General features: G+C 41.9%; 1 protein-coding gene across 1 annotated transcript; it reads right to left on the bottom strand.

Annotated features, from left to right (window-relative positions):
• Window positions 1–2,270: 2,270 nt before the first annotated feature.
• On the bottom strand, window positions 2,271–14,550 carry LOC311133777 (testicular acid phosphatase homolog; the record flags this gene model as incomplete). Its single annotated transcript, XM_084167335.1, has 11 exons — window positions 2,271–2,380; window positions 2,616–2,794; window positions 3,336–3,442; window positions 3,669–3,751; window positions 3,991–4,123; window positions 5,170–5,268; window positions 7,336–7,434; window positions 12,391–12,546; window positions 13,369–13,455; window positions 13,779–13,874; window positions 14,461–14,550. The coding sequence occupies 11 exons, from the start codon at window positions 14,548–14,550 to the stop codon at window positions 2,271–2,273; spliced, it is 1,239 nt and encodes a 412-aa protein (XP_084023461.1).
• Window positions 14,551–19,629: the final 5,079 nt, after the last annotated feature.

The following is a 19,629-nucleotide window of genomic DNA, read 5'->3' as shown; positions in this document are numbered from 1 at the left end:
TACAGAAAATCACATTGTAGGATTTTTAATGAATTTATTTGCAAATTATGGTGGAAAATAAGTATTTGGTCACCTACAAAGAAGCAAGATTTCTGGCTCTCACAGACCTGTAACTTCTTCTTTAAGAGGCTCCTCTGTCCTCCACTCGTTACCTGTATTAATGGCACCTGTTTGAACTTGTTATCAGTATAAAAGACACCTGTCCACAACCTCAAACAGTCACACTCCAAACTCCACTATGGCCAAGACCAAAGAGCTGTCAAAGGACACCAGAAACAAAATTGTAGACCTGCACCAGGCTGGGAAGACTGCATCTGCAATAGGTAAGCAGCTTGGTTTGAAGAAATCAATTGTGGGAGCAATTATTAGGAAATGGAAGACATACAAGACCACTGATAATCTCCCTCGATCTGGGGCTCCATGCAAGATCTCACCCCGTGGGGTCAAAATGATCACAAGAACGGTGAGCAGAAATCCCAGAACCACACGGGGGGACCTAGTGAATGACCTGCAGAGAGCTGGGACCAAAGTAACAAAGCCTACCATCAGTAACACACTACGCCGCCAGGGACTCAAATCCTGCAGTGCTAGACGTGTCCCCCTGCTTAAGCCAGTACATGTCCAGGCCCGTCTGAAGTTTGCTATAGTGCATCCAGAAGAGGATTGGGAAAATGTCATATGGTCAGATGAAACCAAAATAGAACTTTTTGGTAAAAACTCAACTCGTCGTGTTTGGAGGACAAAGAATGCTGAGTTGCATCCAAAGAACACCATACCTACTGTGAAGCATGGGGGTGAAAACATCATGCTTCGGGGCTGTTTTTCTGCAAAGGGACCAGGACGACTGATCCGTGTAAAGGAAAGAATGAATGGGGCCATGTAACGTGAGATTTTGAGTGAAAACCTCCTTCCACCAGCAAGGGCATTGAAGATGAAACGTGGCTGGGTCTTTCAGCATGACAATGATCCCAAACACACCGCCCGGGCAACGAAGGAGTGGCTTCGTAAGAAGCATTTCAAGGTCCTGGAGTGGCCTAGCCAGTCTCCAGATCTCAACCCCATAGAAAATCTTTGGAGGGAGTTGAAAGTCTGTGTTGCCCAGCGACAGCCCCAAAACATCACTGCTCTAGAGGAGATCTGCATGGAGGAATGGGCCAAAATACCAGCAACAGTGTGTGAAAACCTTGTGAAGACTTACAGAAAATGTTTGACCTGTGTCATTGCCAACAAAGGGTATATAACAAAGTATTGAGAAACTTTTGTTATTGACCAAATACTTATTTTCCACCATAATTTGCAAATAAATTCATTAAAAATCCTACAATGTGATTTTCTGGATTTTTTTTTCTCATTTTGTCTGTCATAGTTGACGTGTACCTATGATGAAAATTACAGGCCTCTCTCATCTTTTTAAGTGGGAGAACTTGCACAATTGGTGGCTGACTAAATACTTTTTTTCCCCACTGTATTCAATGTCTGCTTTTTTATGTTTACCCATCTACCAATAGGTGTCCTTCTTTGTGAGGCATTGGAAAACCTCCCTGTTCTTTGTGGTTAAATCTGTGTTTGAAATTCACTGCTCGACTGAGGGACCTTACCGAGAATTGTATGTGTGGAGTACAGAGATGAGGTAGTCATTCAAAATCATGTTAAACACTATTATTGCACACAGAGTGAGTCCATGCAACTTATTATGTGACTTGTTAAGCACAATTTTACTCCTGAACTTATTTAGGCTTGCCATAACAAAGGGGTTGAATACTTAATGACTCAAGTCTTTTCAGCTTTTCATTTTTTATAAATTTGTTTAAAAAAAAAGAAAAACATAATTTCACGTTGACATTATGGGGTACTATGTGTGTAGGCCAGTGACAAGAAAATCTCAATTTAATACATTTTAAATTCAGGCTGTAACACAACAAAATGTGGAAAAAGTCAAGGGGTGTGAATACTTTCTGAAAGCACTGTAACTAGTAATTCAATCATTTTCAAAATATTATAAAAGCCCTCACTGTCTCCAAATCACTCAACAAAGACCTGAGATGACTTGACATTCTGCTAAATAGAACAAAATAGAATAGAACTCAATACAATACAATTCAAAACAGTACAATAGATCACAAGAGAACAAAAATCACAAGGTCATTGTATGGATTATTTACATTTTAATCTCAAAGATAGTAGGTCTATAAGTATTGATGTATTGCCCTGTCCTCTCCCAATGCCTCCATGATGTTTTAGGAAGACTTAGTCAAGTCTGGAGAGCCCTACTACCCCTCCCTGGAGTACAGGTTTCTCCTTTGGTGAATAAACACTGCTATGCTGGCCAACATCGCCACCGTCAGGATAGCTACTGTCACTGCAAGCACCGCAATGACACCTTGCAAAAGTCAATGAAGATAAGTAATCAGATTTAAAAGATTTCAGTCTTAGAGTCCTGTTTCAATGAGTAGTGACAGTTTCCGAGTAAACATTATGTTAACTTTTACTTACAGTATCTGTGGCAATATTTATGGTTATTCTGGTATAGAATGACAGAACAATGAGCTCCTATAAGCCAAAGTAATAAAGCAAAACCTTTGAACCATTAGGAAGATATGGACTACCTTTCTTACCTGTGTCGGGCCATGATGTTTTGAGCCCACACTCGGCGTCCCAGTCCGTTGAGATGACATCTTTAACCAGGTCAGTAAATGAGGTCAGAGGGCACGGAGTTGTCTCACAGCCAGGCACAGGGGTCGGGTAGGGGTCACGAGATGAGTCATTACGGTAATACAAGTCAAGAGAATAGGACCTGGAATAGTTAACACAGACTATGTAAAGAGATAGCCTACAGTCATGTGTTATGCATATTTCTGTAACACTTTAATACTAATTTCACATCTCGCATACCATTTCGTTGTCATTTAAAGGTGCAATATGCAGAAATCACTCAGACATTTCCAGGTTGCTAAATTTCTAATAGTTTGCCAAATGTTTATGTGACAAGACGAGCAGTGCAAAGAATCATTGTACCTTCTAAACCACTGTGCAATCTCTTTTCAATAACCAAAAATTTTGTTTTTTCAGCTGTTTGAAGCTGGTATACAAAACCGAAAATAAAAGATGCAAATATGAAACTTAAGCACGGGAAGCATAGAAATAGCGCACATAGAACAGATCTACCGCTTCTTAGACTTGCTTTCAATGTGAATTACTATGTGAATTTCTTCGGGTCACCCAAAAAGTTACATATGGCAGCTTTAAACCAAATCATTTCTACACTTTATCGTGCTAAAACATTAGCCTTGTACATATTATCATTTCTAGAGGTATCACAACTAAAACTACATTACCCATCATCCTCTTGGTAGAACTCAAAGAGCTGACAAGCAGCATAAGGAGGAAGAAGACTGTTGTACACATCTAGGGCAGCCTGGAGAGTGATGAGGGTGGAGTCATGCTTGAGAGAGAGATGTACACATCAGGACACATAGAATTAATTGTGTCGTATAAATTGCATTATCACATAGCATTAACATTGTGTTTGGTCATGCGTGGATGTGCTTGTGAATGTGTAAATATGAATACGGAGACATGCTAGATGTCAGATTGCATAATATGAAGTGTGAGTGTACATTTGTGCATGTGGATATGTGTGTATGTGTGTGCCAGCGGTGTTCACTAACTGCTGAATACATGATGAACTTGAGTGTGCTCCCTTGCTCCATTGCCTTGGAGAAATTCCTCAGGATGGCATTCAACAGAACCCCTAAACAATAAACAAACGATCAACATTATAAAAACAATCACAGTGACATCCACACAAACAAACTGTTTGCATAATTCAACTCATTAACATAACATTGAGACCAACTCACAATCCCCAGCATATTCATCCACTCAGCATGAGCAACCTCTCAGCCCACAGTCACAACATTAACTCAACGTTACTTCAACTCTTTTACAACCCACAGCACCTCTGACACCTTCTAAACTCTAACCTCTCACCTCCTGAGAGCCTGGCCTTTTCCTTTCTCTTGTGAGTGACGACGCTGAACACGACCTCAAAGGAGGATATTTCCTGTAGAGTGTTGAGTACTTCCTGTGTGGCCCAGCCAGGGGTGGTCAGGTTGTGATTCCTCTAACAGGGGTACAATGACAACCGTTAGCATCGTTCTGTTTGAAGCGCAATCTTCCACAACACATGAGTCACAACCAAGCCTATACCCGTGTAATTATTTTTGGATACATCCCAAATGGTACCCTATTCCCTTTATAGTGCACTACTTTTGACCAGGGCGCATAGGACTCTTGTCAAAAGTAGTATACTATATAGGGAACAGGGTCCCATTTTGGATGCACCCTGAATTTCATGGTTTGTATAAGTCTTTCTATTTATACCCATCTCTGAAAATAACAGATGTTGGATGTACACTTTGCACCGGTGCGAATGCGTATTACTGTAAATATGGCCAAGTCTCTTATATAATTATGAATATTTCTCATTTCAATGTGCTATTGAGTTATTTATCAAGCCCAACTGCCGAGATGATCACATGGCAGTGTTTCCACTAGATTGTTTGTTCCCAGGCGGGGCACAAAGACCCAAAGAGCAACATCCAGGCTTTCTGGCATCAAAGTTGTCAATTGAAACCAATAGAAGCCAAACTATTTGACACAGGGCAACTTGCAAGAGAGCTAGGCAGGGGAATGGAGGGTAGGTGTCCTGCCTGTACAATGAGTCAGGCAGGATGCAGAGTCAGATGAACTCGTGGATGCCATTTTTATGTCTCTGTGCAGTATGAAGGAAGTTAGAGGTAGTTTCGCGAGCCAATGCTAACTAGTATTAGTGCAATGACTGGAAGTTACATAGTGGCACGGACAACATGCAGGAAACGTGAGTTGAATGGGTTTCAAGCAAGTCTATGTATGCGTCCCAAATGGCACCCTATTCCCTATAGTGAACTACTTTTGACCAGAGCCCTATGGGCCCTTCACAAAGTAAGTGGACTATAAAGGGTATGGGGTGCCATTTGGGACGTAGACTATGTATTCTCTGGTCACCTTGCTCCTTGCCCTTCGAAGGGGACATGCAACTACCCCCACAGGGGAAACCCTACATGTGGCATAGTGTTTATTTCAGAGTCTGAGTGTGTATACAGCGAGCTACATACAGTAGTCCATTACCTGACAGGAGAGAGTGTCGTAGACCCTCCAGATAGAATTTCTGCCCAGCAGCCTAGACACAGGGTACCCAGTGTGGTTGGAGAGCTCCTGTATAAATCGCTGTGGGAAGATGTTCATCTTATACGAATATTTTCCAGTCAGTCAATTTGATTATTGTGCCTGATAGATTCCTAAAAGCAATCACTCGGTCACATATTCTATGTCACATTCTTTTTTTGCTTCCATAAACAGTTGATTATTAAAACTATTCGTTTTGTCAAATAAGTGCACTGTACAAAGGTTTTTTTATACCCAGTGCTAAGTTGAGAGAAAATTACTAAGTGGAAGGTTCTCAATAGTCTAAAGTGACATCCTGTCTTTGTGTCCTTCCCTTCATTTACACTGATGCAAAATACATGACAAGTCTTGATTACTGTCAGTGTGTAGTGATAGGTCATCATTCAAGGTCCAGTATGTTGCTTTGTGGGCGACCCAACCAAATTCAGATAGAAATGTGAGTTGTAGATCTGTCATTCTCATTGAAAGCATGTCTGATAAGCGGCATATCCATTCTATGTGAGCTATTTCTATGCTTCCCATCCTTAAAGAGACTGAACGGGATCTTATGGACTTACAATTTCTTAACATATTGTACGAATTGAGCGCTACTTTTCAACTACTGACTGAAATTATACAAAACCTTTATAACGCATCTTTAAGTTTAGGTTTTGCATCTTTTTAATTTTGGTTTTGTACACCAGCTTAAAACAGCTCAAAATTCAATATTTTTTATTATAGAAAATATATTTAACAGCAGCTTAGATTGTCAATGATTCTCTACACTTGTTTTGTCACATAAACTAAAATTAGGCAAACATGATAGAATTTTAGCAACCAGGTAACGGGGAGCAATTTCTACATATTATGCCTTTATGCCCATTAACCTTTCACCTGCTTTTCAGATCACGTCAAATGAGACAAGAAGAGGAAGCCACTTTAGACTATTGAGATGCACCCAGGGTGACAACATTTTTCAGTTACTCCATGTTCTCACCAGAGGGTAGTAAAGAGTACCAAAGGACGCCTCCATCAAAAGCCAGACATCTCCTTAATAGGAATCAGGATGGGACTTAGTTTAATTAAAGCCTTTTCATTTTAACTCTCAACATAATTCAATCCTGTCATTAATTAACAGCTCTGAGAATGTGAGAGAAATTGTGCCGAGCAGCTTTTTGGAAGATGAAGGAGAAAACAGTGAGTGAGGAAATCACTGAGGACCTGATGTTACACCAAAATAATAACAAGGCCTTTGTGACAACTAACAACCTACTGGAATGAAACAATAATTCCATCTTTGGATAACAAACACACGTAGCAAGTGAGTCAAAATGAATTCACCAGACAAGATGAATAGGGAGAGACAGGGTTGTGAGGAAAAGGGTTTCATTGCTGCGACATATTGCGCAAGGCCTAGTTATGCCAGGATATGACTTGAAATGACTAGACAGAACAACAAAAAGAAACATTTACAATAACAACATAATAAACAACACGCTGTCAACAAACTAGTGAAAGCGATTGAGGTGTGTTTGATTAACCTTGGAGTTTTCCCCTTTGGGGCTATTCTATTTTGACAAACTCAATCGAGCGCAAACAGTATTTGAAAGTATTTGACATACTGCTATGCATTTGACACAAGTCTGAACATGTTATGTCACGTCTACTACATGTGTAGTTTGCTAATTTGATCACTCTGTTATCGCTGAGAATTTTCCTGCGCCGCAGGATTTTCAAATGAGCCTTGTGATTGACATACATTCACTGAAAACCTGTGGTTCTCTTTCTCTCTTGCTCGCTCAAACACCAAATCACCAGACAGAATAGATGTCCTACTACAGGTTGAAATGCAGCCATACACATCAACAATTGTTGTTGTACATAGCCTAATAACACAACTAGATAATGGTCTATACTACAACATAGTGTATCCGAAATACAGCCTATAGCCTACTGTAGCCTATCGAAACTAATTCCCGTTAGAAATTATCAGTTAAAAAATAAATTTATAAAATCCTCCTGCAGCAGGATTACTTTTCTCCTGCAATGAAACTGGTCCAATTAAGATGTATGAAGCATCATAGGCTTTATGATTTGATGTGGTACCTTGACAACTCTTCTGAGACTTACCTTGTGTGACTTGAGAACTCTCCGGTAGTGTTCGCTGCCAAACATCTCCCCCATCAGCTCTCTAAACCTGGGGCAGTGTTTGCTTGGGGACTTCAACAGCTTGTGAAATCCAAGACAAAACGACAACTTTTATTCCTCTGTCAAATTCCTCTTCCTCTTCTCATAAACCCCATGTAAATTCGGTTTACAGCTTTGCTTTATTAGTGGCCCATTGATTTGTTTTTATCGCCATTTCCATCTCACTGCCAAATGGCCTATTGGTCAGAGAAATGGACATGAAGGTCCATGCTCACATCTCAAATGGGCGTAGTGATATTGCGTTTCACATCAGGCTCCACACAAAGCCAATATATCTTGATTCAAACTTTCATTTTTTCAAATACTTTGAGTGTTTTATTGACTCTGCCTGGAGTGCCAGAATCAGATGGGATGGGTTTACACTTTTGGGACTATTTCATTGGTTCCAATGCAACCAGGCAAGCTCAATCAAGCACAGCTAAAGTTTTTGAAAGAAAACAAACACTATGTTGAACCCAGGTCTGCTGGATAGATTCATACAGCTGTTTTAATGGATGATGTGTGAGTGAGTAGGCATGTTTGTCTATACCAGCCAGCCGCCAGCCCAGGACTCTAAATTAAAGAAATTAATTGATAGCATTGGTGCTCCCAATTTTTTAAATGTAGGAACACCACATGAAGTTTAGGAGCACCAGAATATTTGGGGGATTGATTGAGATACAGCTTATATGTGACCTATATGAATTCTAGATACTTTTGAAGCACATCTTGTGCCCTAAAAATATGTAACACAGTTAATACATTAGTTTATTATAAAAGCTAAAATGGTGATACGAATACCTGTCATTAAAATTACAAAATCATTTGTGGAATATTTGGTTTGTACATTGTGTAAAGGCACTATTTTCCCATTTTCCCATTTCCCATTTTCCCATTGTGATTAATAACAGCACTATTAGTGAAAGGAGGAGCTAGGAAACCCATTGGACAATAAATGGAGGACCGTATAATGCCCCACCCAGCAGACTCGACCAATTACCTTCACGTGGTCAGGCTGCGTCTAGCTAACTAGTCCTTCGCTAACGCCTGCTAGCTAGCACACAGTGTCCTTCACTCCCACCTGCCGAACACCTGCCCTTAACAGAACTGCAGGAAAACAGTGCCCGACTGGCGGGGGCAAAGTACACTGTCTACCGGTGTCCTAGCTAGCTAGCTAACTATCTTGCCTCCCGCCTGCTATGTACCGGAGTCCTAGCTAGCTAGCTAGCACCCAGGGTCCTTCGCTAACTCCTGCCGAACACCTGCCCTCGCCATCGTTAACAGAACTGCAGGAAAGCAGTGCCCGACAGGCGGGGGTGAAGAACACTGTCTACCGTTTTCCTAGCTAGCTAGCTACCGTTGTCGCCCCTGCATCATCTTCTTTTGCTATGATATCATGGCGGTCCGCAAACAAACATTTAAGGTGCATGCGGGCACCTACTGTGCTGGAGGGTGCGATCAATCATGGGCTACCTAACTCTGTACTAAGAAAATACAATTTTCAAACCAAATAAATCTCTACTAACTTCTACCACACCCTCCCCCAAAACACCCTTCCAAGCCCCCCAACCCCATTAAACTTGATCTATATCATGTTGAAACAATCCACCCTTAGGATTATTCAGCATGTCAATGACCATTTCTACAGTAACATCTGTTACCCCCAATAACTATTTTGCCATATCCACAATAGCCTTCAACCTGGCATTTCTGCTTTCCACAACTCGAGTCGTGTTGATAACCTTACCAATGAAAGTGATCAAGTTAACTTTATTCACTATCAAAGTGTCCTTTGACACAGCACATTAACGAGCGCAAGATTTCTGAACAGGTCTTGAAACCATGCCGGGACCAGCAGAAGCACCAGCCCCGACAGTTGGTCTACTTACTACAGGAGCAGCCATGGAAGCTCCATCACTCCTGTAGTTCCACCAATCTGTTTTACAGCCTCTGCATACAGTGCATTCCGAAAGTATTCGGACTCCTTGACTTTTTTCCTCATTAATCTACACACAATACCCCACAATGACAAAGCAAAACAGGTTTTTAGAAATAAAAAAGTATTCAGACCCTTTGCTATGAAATTGAGCTGTTTCCAATGATCATCCTTGAGATGTTTCTACAACTTGATTGGAGTCCACCTGTGGTAAATTCAATTGATTGGACATGATTTGGAAAGGCACACACCTGTCTATATAAGGTCCCACAGTTGACAGTGCATGTCAGAGCAAAAACCAAGCCATGAGGTTGAAGAAACTGTCCGTAGAGTTCAGAGACAGGAATGTGCCGAGGCACAGATCTGGGGAAGGGTACCAAAATATTTTTGCAGCATTGAAGGTCCCCAAGAACACAGTGGCCTCCATCATTCTTAAATGGAAGAAGTTTGGAACCACTAAGATTCTTCCCAGAGCTGGCCGCCCAGCCAAACTGAGCAATCGGGGGAGAAGGAAGGTGACCAAGAACCCGATGGTCACTCTGACAGAGCTCCAGAGATCCTCTGTGGAGATGGGAGAACCTTCCATAAGGACAACCATCTCTGCAGCACTCCACCAATCAGGCCTTTATGGTAGAGTGGCCAGACGGAAGCCACTCCTCAGTAAAAGGCACATGACAGCCCGCTTGGAGTTTGCCAAAAGGCACATAAAGGACTCTCAGACCATGAGAAACAAGATTATATAGTCTTAATAAAACAAGATTGAACTCTTTGGCCTGAATGCCAAGCGTCACGTCTGGAGGAAACCTGGCACCATCCCTACGGTGAAGCATGGTGGTGGCAGCATCATGCTGTGGGGATGTTTTTCAGCGACAGGGACTGGGAGACTAGTCAGGATCGAGGGAAAGATGAACGGAGCAAAGTACAGAGAGATCCTTGATGAAAACCAATTTGCATATCACCGATGATCCACAGATGATGCAGATCCACAGATGATGCAATCACTATTGCGCTCCACACTGCCCTTTCACACTTGGACAAAAGGAACACCTATGTGAGAATGCTATTCATTGACTACAGCTCAGCGTTCAACACCATAGTGCCCTCAAAGCTCATCACTAAGCTATGGACCCTGGGACTAAACACTTCCCTCTGCAACTGGATCCTGGACTTCCCGACGGGCCGCCCCCAGGTGGTAAGGGTAGGTAACAACACATCCGCCACGCTGATCCTCAACACGGGGGCCCCTCAGGGGTGCGTGCTCAGCCCCCTCCTGTACTCCCTGTTCACTCATGACTGCATGGCCAGGCACGACTCCAACACCATCATTAAGTTTGCCAGTGACACAACAGCGGTAGGCCTAAAGCTTCCAGTCTGTTATTCTAACTCAATCAGCATGACAGAGTGATCTCCAGCCTTGTCCTCGTCAACACTCTCACCTGTGTTAACAAGAGAATCACTGACATGATGGCAGCTGGTCCTTTTGTGGCAGGGCTGAAATGCAGTGGAAATGTTTTTTGGGGATTAAGTTCATTTTCATGGCATCTGATCACTCTTCATGACATTCTGGAGTATATGCAAATTGCCATCATCAAAACTGAGGAAGCAGACTTTGTGAAAATTAGTATTTGTGTCATTCTCAAAACTTTTGACCACGACTGTACACCTGTTGTATTCAGTGCATGTGACAAATAAAATTTGATATGAGTAAAGGTTCTGAGTACTTATGTAAATGTGATATTTCAGTTATTTTGTTATTTTATTTGGCAAAATATTATAAAAACCTGTTTTTGTTTTGTCATTATGCGGTATTGTGAGTAGATTGATGAGGGGGGAAAAAACTATTTAGTCAATTTTAGAATAAGGCTGTAATGTAAAAAAATTACAACTCTTAACCTTCACATTGCTCCCACATTCACCGTAATCATGTTCCCCTCCACACTTGGCACATCTTTTCTTTCCTTTACACTGAACAGCTATATGTCCCATTTTTTGGCATTTAAAACACCACAATGGGGATGGGACAAATTCTCTGAAATTGAAACTAAGGAATCCTATCTGTACTTTTCCAGGAAAAACCTTCTCAAACCTCAGCAGCACTGATAAGCTTTCACTTTTTTGACCCTCTTTCCTTCTGATCAACCATTTGGCCTCAATCACTCTGCATTCCTTCACATTTTCTTTAATATCATCTATGGACATAGATATTGGGACCCCAGTGATGACCCTCCTCAACCTAGCATAAGCACCAGGGACGTGGCTTTTAATCTTCTTCCCATTAAGCTTTTACATTTGCAGAATCTTCCCTTGCTGAGCCTGGCTACCACAAAATATTAGCAATCTACCATTTCTAATGAACCTGGCTAGTTTGACTTCACCTATCTCTTTCTCTATGGCATTGGTTAATTGGATAGGGTGTAAATGAGGCCATGTGGTCTCATCAAACACCATCACAAGTTTCCATTCCGACACATTATTACTCTTGCTTCCTACCTTGGCCCTCTTTATGCTTTGTATACTAGACGCTCCACTGCTTTCAGTATCATTATCTCTCTTCTTCCTATCTCTTTCCACTACAGACCATTCAGATCCTTGACCCTAATCCTCCCGCCCCACATCATCAGAACTGTCACCCATATTGATCGCATTCCAGCACAGCTGTTGCTTCTCCAACCTTTTCTCCATTTCCTCCACTTCGTCCGCACTACTCGCCGCCATTTCCAACCATCCGCCATACGTTACCATTCCTCTACCTGTCTTTTCTGTAGGGAGCTGCCAGCTAGTGATCGATCCGCTATAGGAAGATCCAAATGTTACGCCGATAATATGGGTCAGATCTTTTGACCTGGTTGTGCTAGAAGCACGCCGTTTTCGCTGTAGTAATTGTTTAACCACGACGCGAATTAATCTGCCTTCAGTTGTTTCTCTAGGGCACCCAGAAACAATGGTACAGCGAAGCCTTATCGTTACAGATTTTTTTCATAGTCGCTCAGTGCTCCCAAAATAAAACTCCTGGTCGCACAGCAAAATATTTGGTCGCACTTTAGAGCCCTGCGCCCGCCTACCTTATCCTGGGCTCTGGTGACAGTGTGCACTGGAATGGGCCGCCATGGTAACTGGGGCATGAGGGGAGGGGGGCGTCTGTTTGGGGGGAACAGCCCAGCCAGGTTAGCCTGGGCACTCATTAGAGTGCGGTCATAGTCTGTGCTCCGCACGTACACCTGTGTGGAGCGGAAGAAGTAAAGCTTAGGTTCCTATGTCTATACCAGCATACCACTTAGAGAATCCATTTCCAAAAAACTGCTTCACTGTACAGTAAGGGGTATGCCAGTGTGCATAATGGAACAAAGCTTTACTGTATTAAGAATGAATATGTTCTACTTAAAATGTGCTTTTCCCTTTTCTGTCATCATATGTGAAGTGATTGCACACTGTAAATCATTTTGACAACATTGGCTTTTCCTGTGATGCTGATAAAGCTTGTTTGAATTCGGATGTCAGGGGACATGAAAGGTACAGCATGAGCTGAAACTTGAGTGCGACAACAAATCCTTAGCGACAGCGAATTAGTAAAGTAGTTATTTTTGGTGATAATTGCATGTTACTTTATGGACAGAGGGAGGGGGACGAGAGAGAAAAATATAAAGAGATAGAATGGAGTAAAGAGAGAAAGAGAGTGACAGGAAGAGGGAAATCAGATATTTGTTGTAATGCCAGTATGATCCAAACAGCCTTGGGGCACACAGAGCCAAACAACATGCATGCAGTCTAATGCGAGATCAGGCGAGACTAGCCCACATGTTACATCATGTTATGAGGCCGGGGTGATGATGTCATCAACATGAGTCATTCTCATTAGCCTACACCAAAACAGACATTGCAGGCACTAAGTACCACATAACGTGTGGTCATATGCTCCAAAGAACATAGACGTATAGCCCGAAATAGATATGGCACGACTCAAATGCACAAGCAGCACACATGGTAATCAATGTAATTTCTCTCCTGTGTAATATGTACACGTTTGGGCTCCAGTAACGCACCTCTTTGCTGTTGTAGTCTTCACTGAGGAAGTGTCCATAGCGTCTCTTTAGAAACCTGCCCAAGTCAAACTGCTGTCTCATCCCCAACTGAGCCAAGTGAGACAAAAAAAGACGAGAGAAAGCTTAGACCTCACACAACAGCCTAGGTCAAGTAAGAACTTCTACAGAGAATATTTGGGAGATACTACTGTGATAATATTGCTTGTTTTTGATGTGGTACAGGATTGTCTAACATTTCATGACAGACACCTTCAACTTTTCCTAAAAAAAATGTGTGTGCTTGCTTAAGCTTATAGTTGTCTTATTGTTGTTGTAGAAGTTACAGGCACATTCAGAATGAAAATATAGGTATTGGGATATGTTTTTTTTAAATATCATTGTCATTGCATACTCAAATAGGATTTCTGTACCTCAGTTAGCTGCCCGAAGCCTTGTTCCCACACTTCCTCTCCATGAGGGTCCATGGGAAACGACTCAATGGGGGATCGATCGCCATGACGAAATACCTTACGTCAGTCATATGTTTTATGTCATATGTATAGAGCTACAGTACCGTACACAAGTCATATGTCTTATATTCTTATGTGATATGCAGAAGTATCTTTTATACCTGGTGCTAACGTGTGCTTTGTCCTAATGTTATCCACATTCTGATTGTGCCGACATATTAGCCGTTGCATCTCCACATGGTATTAAAATGTATCTCTTATCTGTTTACTGTGTCCTCATTGTGACCAGATATCCTAGTGCCTCCGGAGGTGGTCAGGAAGATCTGATCACAATCAGAATACAATGCGTCTTTTAATCATCTACACCTGTCTAGAAATGTGGGCACAATCAAAATGTGGACAAGATTAGAACAAAGGACACATGTTAGAACCAGGTATAAATTGGGCTAAATTGGGTTAAATTAAGCTTGATTGATTGGGTTAATACATGGCTCCTACATCAGGCATGAAAAACAATATGATTATTGATTATCTTTTTACTTATTTTCCCTTCAAGCATAAAGCAAGTGTTAAATCTGTCAGGATTTCATCAAACATTTCAAAACAAACCCCAGAACAGTAAAGCAGAACTGAAAAGACTTACGGCGACAACAAATTTCAGAACGCGGGATTCAGTCGATGAGACACAAGAGAGAAGTAAAATGTATCCCAAAATCTTCAGGTACCCCACCATCTCTTCTGTAGTTTCTTTCACTTCTGTTACAGTGGGGACGCCTTTTAGAGGTTAACTGAAAAAAAAGCTAATATCGAATATCGATAAAGACAATGAAAACGTTCTGCCAAATTCAGTCTATTTTCTCACTCAATATTACTTGGAAACTTTTAGCAGAAACACACTATTTGGCAAGTCCATTAATAAAGTCATTATTTTATATAAATGTAATGGTGATTCAAATCCCACAAGTTTAACAGTTGTTAATTAACTAATAATAGTTTGTTCGTTTAATAATAATTTGTTCATTTGTTTTGAACTCTTATGTCATTAAATGTAAATGATGACCTGTCATGTAACAAATTATAATAATTATAAAACATAATTACTGCAAATGTTCACTTACCTTAATTTGTATGTAACAGACTGGTGTGGTTCCTTACAGCTGTTTGTATTTTAAGAAATCTATGAGAAAAAGGCCCACTGCAGTAAATCTTATCTGTGAAGCTATACACAGATATTACTTGACATTTAGTTCATGTTCCACTAAAGGATGCACTGCTTTCATATCCCACATACCTGACCCCTTCTTCCTCTTCTCTTCCTCTCTCACTTGTGACGCCTGCTCCCAAATCACACTGGCCGCTCAAAATCCCAAATCACTGTCTCTGTCAATCTCACTCTCTCTCCCTTGACGTACCAATGGACAAATATACCCTGGCAGTTCTCTTTAGATTCGCATTTGATCTGTAGACATATATGTCCACCTCAGACAGGACAGCTCTCCTTATGTAGCAGCCATACAGTGCCTATGGTGAAACAAGCCCTAAAATGAGAATCATAGCCTTACTCACCTGGTGCCTCACTTAGCTCACCCCCCCCCCCCACACACACACACACATACGCACGCACACACACACACACACACACACACACATAAACACACACACACATCCGTGGGCACACAGACACATGCATGAATGCATTAAAACATGCAAGCACACACGCACGTATGCACACACGCACACATGCACACATGAATGCATGTATCCACACACACCACACACACAGCCCAGGGCCACAAACACTCATTATATCGTGCCATGTCATCCACCATGGGTTTTGCCCCAAAATTACAGTGCCTGCAGTGTTTTCCCTGACTTAGCAAACTTGTAGGGATCTGTTAGTATCAAAGTCGCCTTATGGGTCAGTAAAATAGGGTAACATGATGTACTATAGGCTTACAGTTTATGCCCCATCATGATTGGAACAAGTGAGCTGACTTTTAGTGCTCACTTATTCATCAGTTCATTATTTTGTAACCCTGTACATTCTTAGAAAAAAAGGTGCTATCTAGAACCTTAAAGGGTTCTTCGGCTGTCCCCATAGGAGAACCCTTTGAAGAAACATTTTTGGTCGCAGGTAGAACACTTTTGGGTTCCATGTAGAACCCTTTCTACAGAGGGTTCTACATGGAACCCAAAAGGGTTCTTCCTGGAACAAAAAAGGGTTCTCCTATGGGGACAGCCAAAGAACCCTTTTGGAACCATTTTTTGTAAGAGTGTAGGTATGTTTATACAGAGTAGGATGGTCTAGCAGTACAAGCTAAATGAGACATTTGAGTATACAGCCATAAGCCACAAATAGTATGCCCACACTGTAGGCATTCACACACACACACACACGCACACACGCACACACATACAGTGTCTTCAGAAAGTATTCACACCCCTTGACTTTTTCCACAATTTGTTGTGTTACAACCTGAATTTAAAATGGATTACATTGAGTTTTGTTGTCACTTCCCTACACACAATACCCCATCATGTAAAAGTGGAATTGTGTTTTTTGAAATTTTTACAAATTCATTAAAAATGAAAAGCTGAAATGTCTTGAGTCAATACATTTTCAATCTCTTTGTTATGGCAAGCCTAAATAAGTTCAGGAGTAAAAATGTGCTTAACAAGTCACATAATAAGTTGCATGGACTCACTGTGTGTGAAGTAATAGTGTTTAAAATGATTTTTGAATGACTACCACAAAGACCAGGGAGGTTATCCAATGCCTCGCAAAGAAGGGTACCTATTGATAGATGGGTAAAACATTTATTACACTATGGATGGCGTATCAATAGACCCAGTCACTACAAAGATACAGACGTCCTTCTTAACTCAGTTGGAAATCGCTCAGGAATTTCACCATGAGGCCAATGGTGACTTTAAAACAGTTACAGAGTTTAATGGCTGTGATAGGAGAAAGCTGAGGATGAATCAACAACATTGTAGTTACTCCATAATACCAACCTAATAGACAGAGTGAAAAGAAGGAAGCCTGTACAGAATAAAAATATTCCAAAACATGCATCCTGTTTGCAATAAGTCACTGAAGTAAAACTGCAAAGAATTTGGCTAAGAAATGAACGTCATGTCCTGAATACAAAGCGTTATGTTTGGGGCAAATCCAACACAACACATCACCGAGTACAACTCTTCATATTTTCAAGCATAGTGGTGGCTGCATCATGTTATGGGTATGCTTGTCATCAGCAAGGAATGGGGATTTTTTTTTAACAATAAAAATAAACGGAATAGAGCTAAGCACAGGCAAAATCCTAGAGTAAATCCTGGTTCAGTCTACTTTCCAACAGACACTGGGAGACAAATGTACCTTTCAGCAGGACAATAACATTTTACATTTACATTTTAGTCATTTAGCAGACGCTCTTATCCAGAGCGACTTACAGTTAGTGAGTGCATACATTTTCATACTGGCCCCCCGTGGGAAACGAACCCACAACCCTGGCGTTGCAAGCGCCATGCTCTACAAACTGAGCTACACGGGGCCCTACAACACAAGGCCAAATATACACTGGAGTTGCTTACCAAGATGACATTGAAATCTATAGCAAGACTTGAAAATGACAGAGAGACTTGTCATGAAGCCACTCCTGCGTTGTCTTGGCTGTGTGCTTAGGGTCATTGTCCTGTTGGAATGTGAACCTTCGCCCCAGTCTGAGGTCCTGAGTGCCCTTGAGCAGGTTTTCATCAAAGATCTCGCTGTACTTTGCTCCGTTCATCTTTCCCTTGATCCTGACTAGTCTCCCAGTCCATGCTGCTGATACACATCCCCACAACATGATGCTGCCACCACCATGCTTCACCGTAAGGATGGTGCCAGGTTTCCTCCAGACGTGACACTTGGCATTCAGGCCAAAGAGTTCAATCTTGGTTTCATCAGATCAGAGAATCTTGTTTCTCATGGTCTGAGAGTCCTTTAGGTGGCTTTTGGCAAACTCCAAGCGGGCTGTCATGTGCCTTTTACTGAGGAGTGGCTTCCGTCTGGCCACTCTACCATAAAGGCCTGATTGGTGGAGTGCTGCAGAGATGGTTGTTATTCTTAAAGGTTCTCCCATCTCCACAGAGGAACTCTGGAGCTCTGTCAGAATGACCATCGGGTTCTTGGTCACCTCCCTGACCAAGGCCCTTCTCCCCCGATTGCTCAGTTTGGCCAGGTGGCCAGCTCTAGGAAGAGTCTTGGTGGTTCCAAACTTCTTCCATTTAAGACTCTCCATTCCGAGTCTCATAGCAAAGGCTCTGAATACTTATGTAAATAAGGTATTTCTCTTTTTCGTTTTCAATACATTTGCAAACATTTCTGAAAACCTGTTTTCACTTAGTCATTATGGAGTGTTGTGTGTAGATTGATGAGGAAAAAAATACATGTAATCTATTTTTGAATAAGGCTGTAACGTAACAAAATGTGGAAAAGGGGAAGGGGTCTGAATACTTTCCGAATGCACTGTAATTGCCACAATTTCACAATGGTTGTCATGGAAACCCAGCAGTTGATGCATTTTGACCTAATCGGAAAATGGGAGATGAGAGGTGGAAGGATACACAAATCCACCAAACGAGTGAATGTTACCAAACAGTGCAGGGCATTTCAACACAAAAGGCTCCAATGGGAATGAACTGTTATGAGAAAGAGCACAAGAGAAAGAGAGAAAGAGTGAGGGCAAAAAGGACGGAGAGGGAAAGAGCGAGCTATTTTAGGCCGCGGGTTGTCATGGAAACAGCAGCCTCGCTACTACAAATGGAGACAACTAGAACACATGGATCGACAAACAAATGGCGTGCGTACAAGCGCATGCAAATGCCACGGCGTGTGTGACTACTCTCCATCTTGGTCGGGTTAATCCTCACGATAACACAGTCTCTTTCAGCCAGAGTGAATATGAATGGGGCGCTTTAGTGAGGGGGGACAAACGCTGGGAGTCAGGGGCTAAGTAATGTCCATTCAGTCAATAGTGAGCCAGCCACTCAGTCTGTCTTTTAATTAACCAGTCCCTTTAGCCGCTTCCTTCCCTCTCTTTTTCTCTCTTTCCCTCTCTATTTCTCTCCCTCTCTCCGCCTTCTCCCTTTCTCTCTCCCTTTCTCTTTCTCTCTCTCTCTCTCTCTCTCTCTCTCTGAAGGACAGAGGTATTCCCACAGTTCTCGGTTGCTATAGCAACACTGCGGTGAGTGAAAAAAAAAGAGAGGACACAGGCGGGAGGAGGAGGAGAGAGATGGAGGAGGAGGAGAAAGGGGGAGGGGTAGAGAAAAGCATGGCCTAAGATGAGGGGATGTGTGAACAATGCTAATGCTAATGATAGCCGCTCCCGACCGGGGCGATGGCGAATCTCCCCTTGTAGAGCCGCCGAGAGCCCAGACTGTCACTGTCATTAACATAATTGTCGCTGGATATCTTATCTTGCTTCGAGTCGATATCTCTCTCTCTCTACAGAACACAGTGGAGGCCTATAGCCATCTGCTCATTCATTTGACATTGAGTTCCTCGATTGTCATAATTGTGTTGAATTTATTTACCTCGTGAGCGTCGTTCAGAATGACAGGAAAAACAGTGATAAGATCCAACACATCATTACTTTACCCAGGGAGACTGAGAATGACAGGGGGAGAATGCAGTGTGTGGTTATTCCATAAGAACTTAAACGATGCAAACCAAAGGGCCCATCAGGATTTTTTTAAACATTGTAATAAAACTGATAAACATGGTATAAAGTTACATACTGTTACATACATACTGATATGATACCCTTCC

The sequence above is a fragment of the Coregonus lavaretus genome (assembly GCF_964263955.1).
Source record: "Coregonus lavaretus genome assembly, chromosome: 1".
NCBI lineage: Eukaryota > Metazoa > Chordata > Actinopteri > Salmoniformes > Salmonidae > Coregonus > Coregonus lavaretus.
The sequence above is the reverse complement of the archived record's forward strand: the minus strand, read 5'-3'. Positions and strand labels throughout refer to the sequence as shown.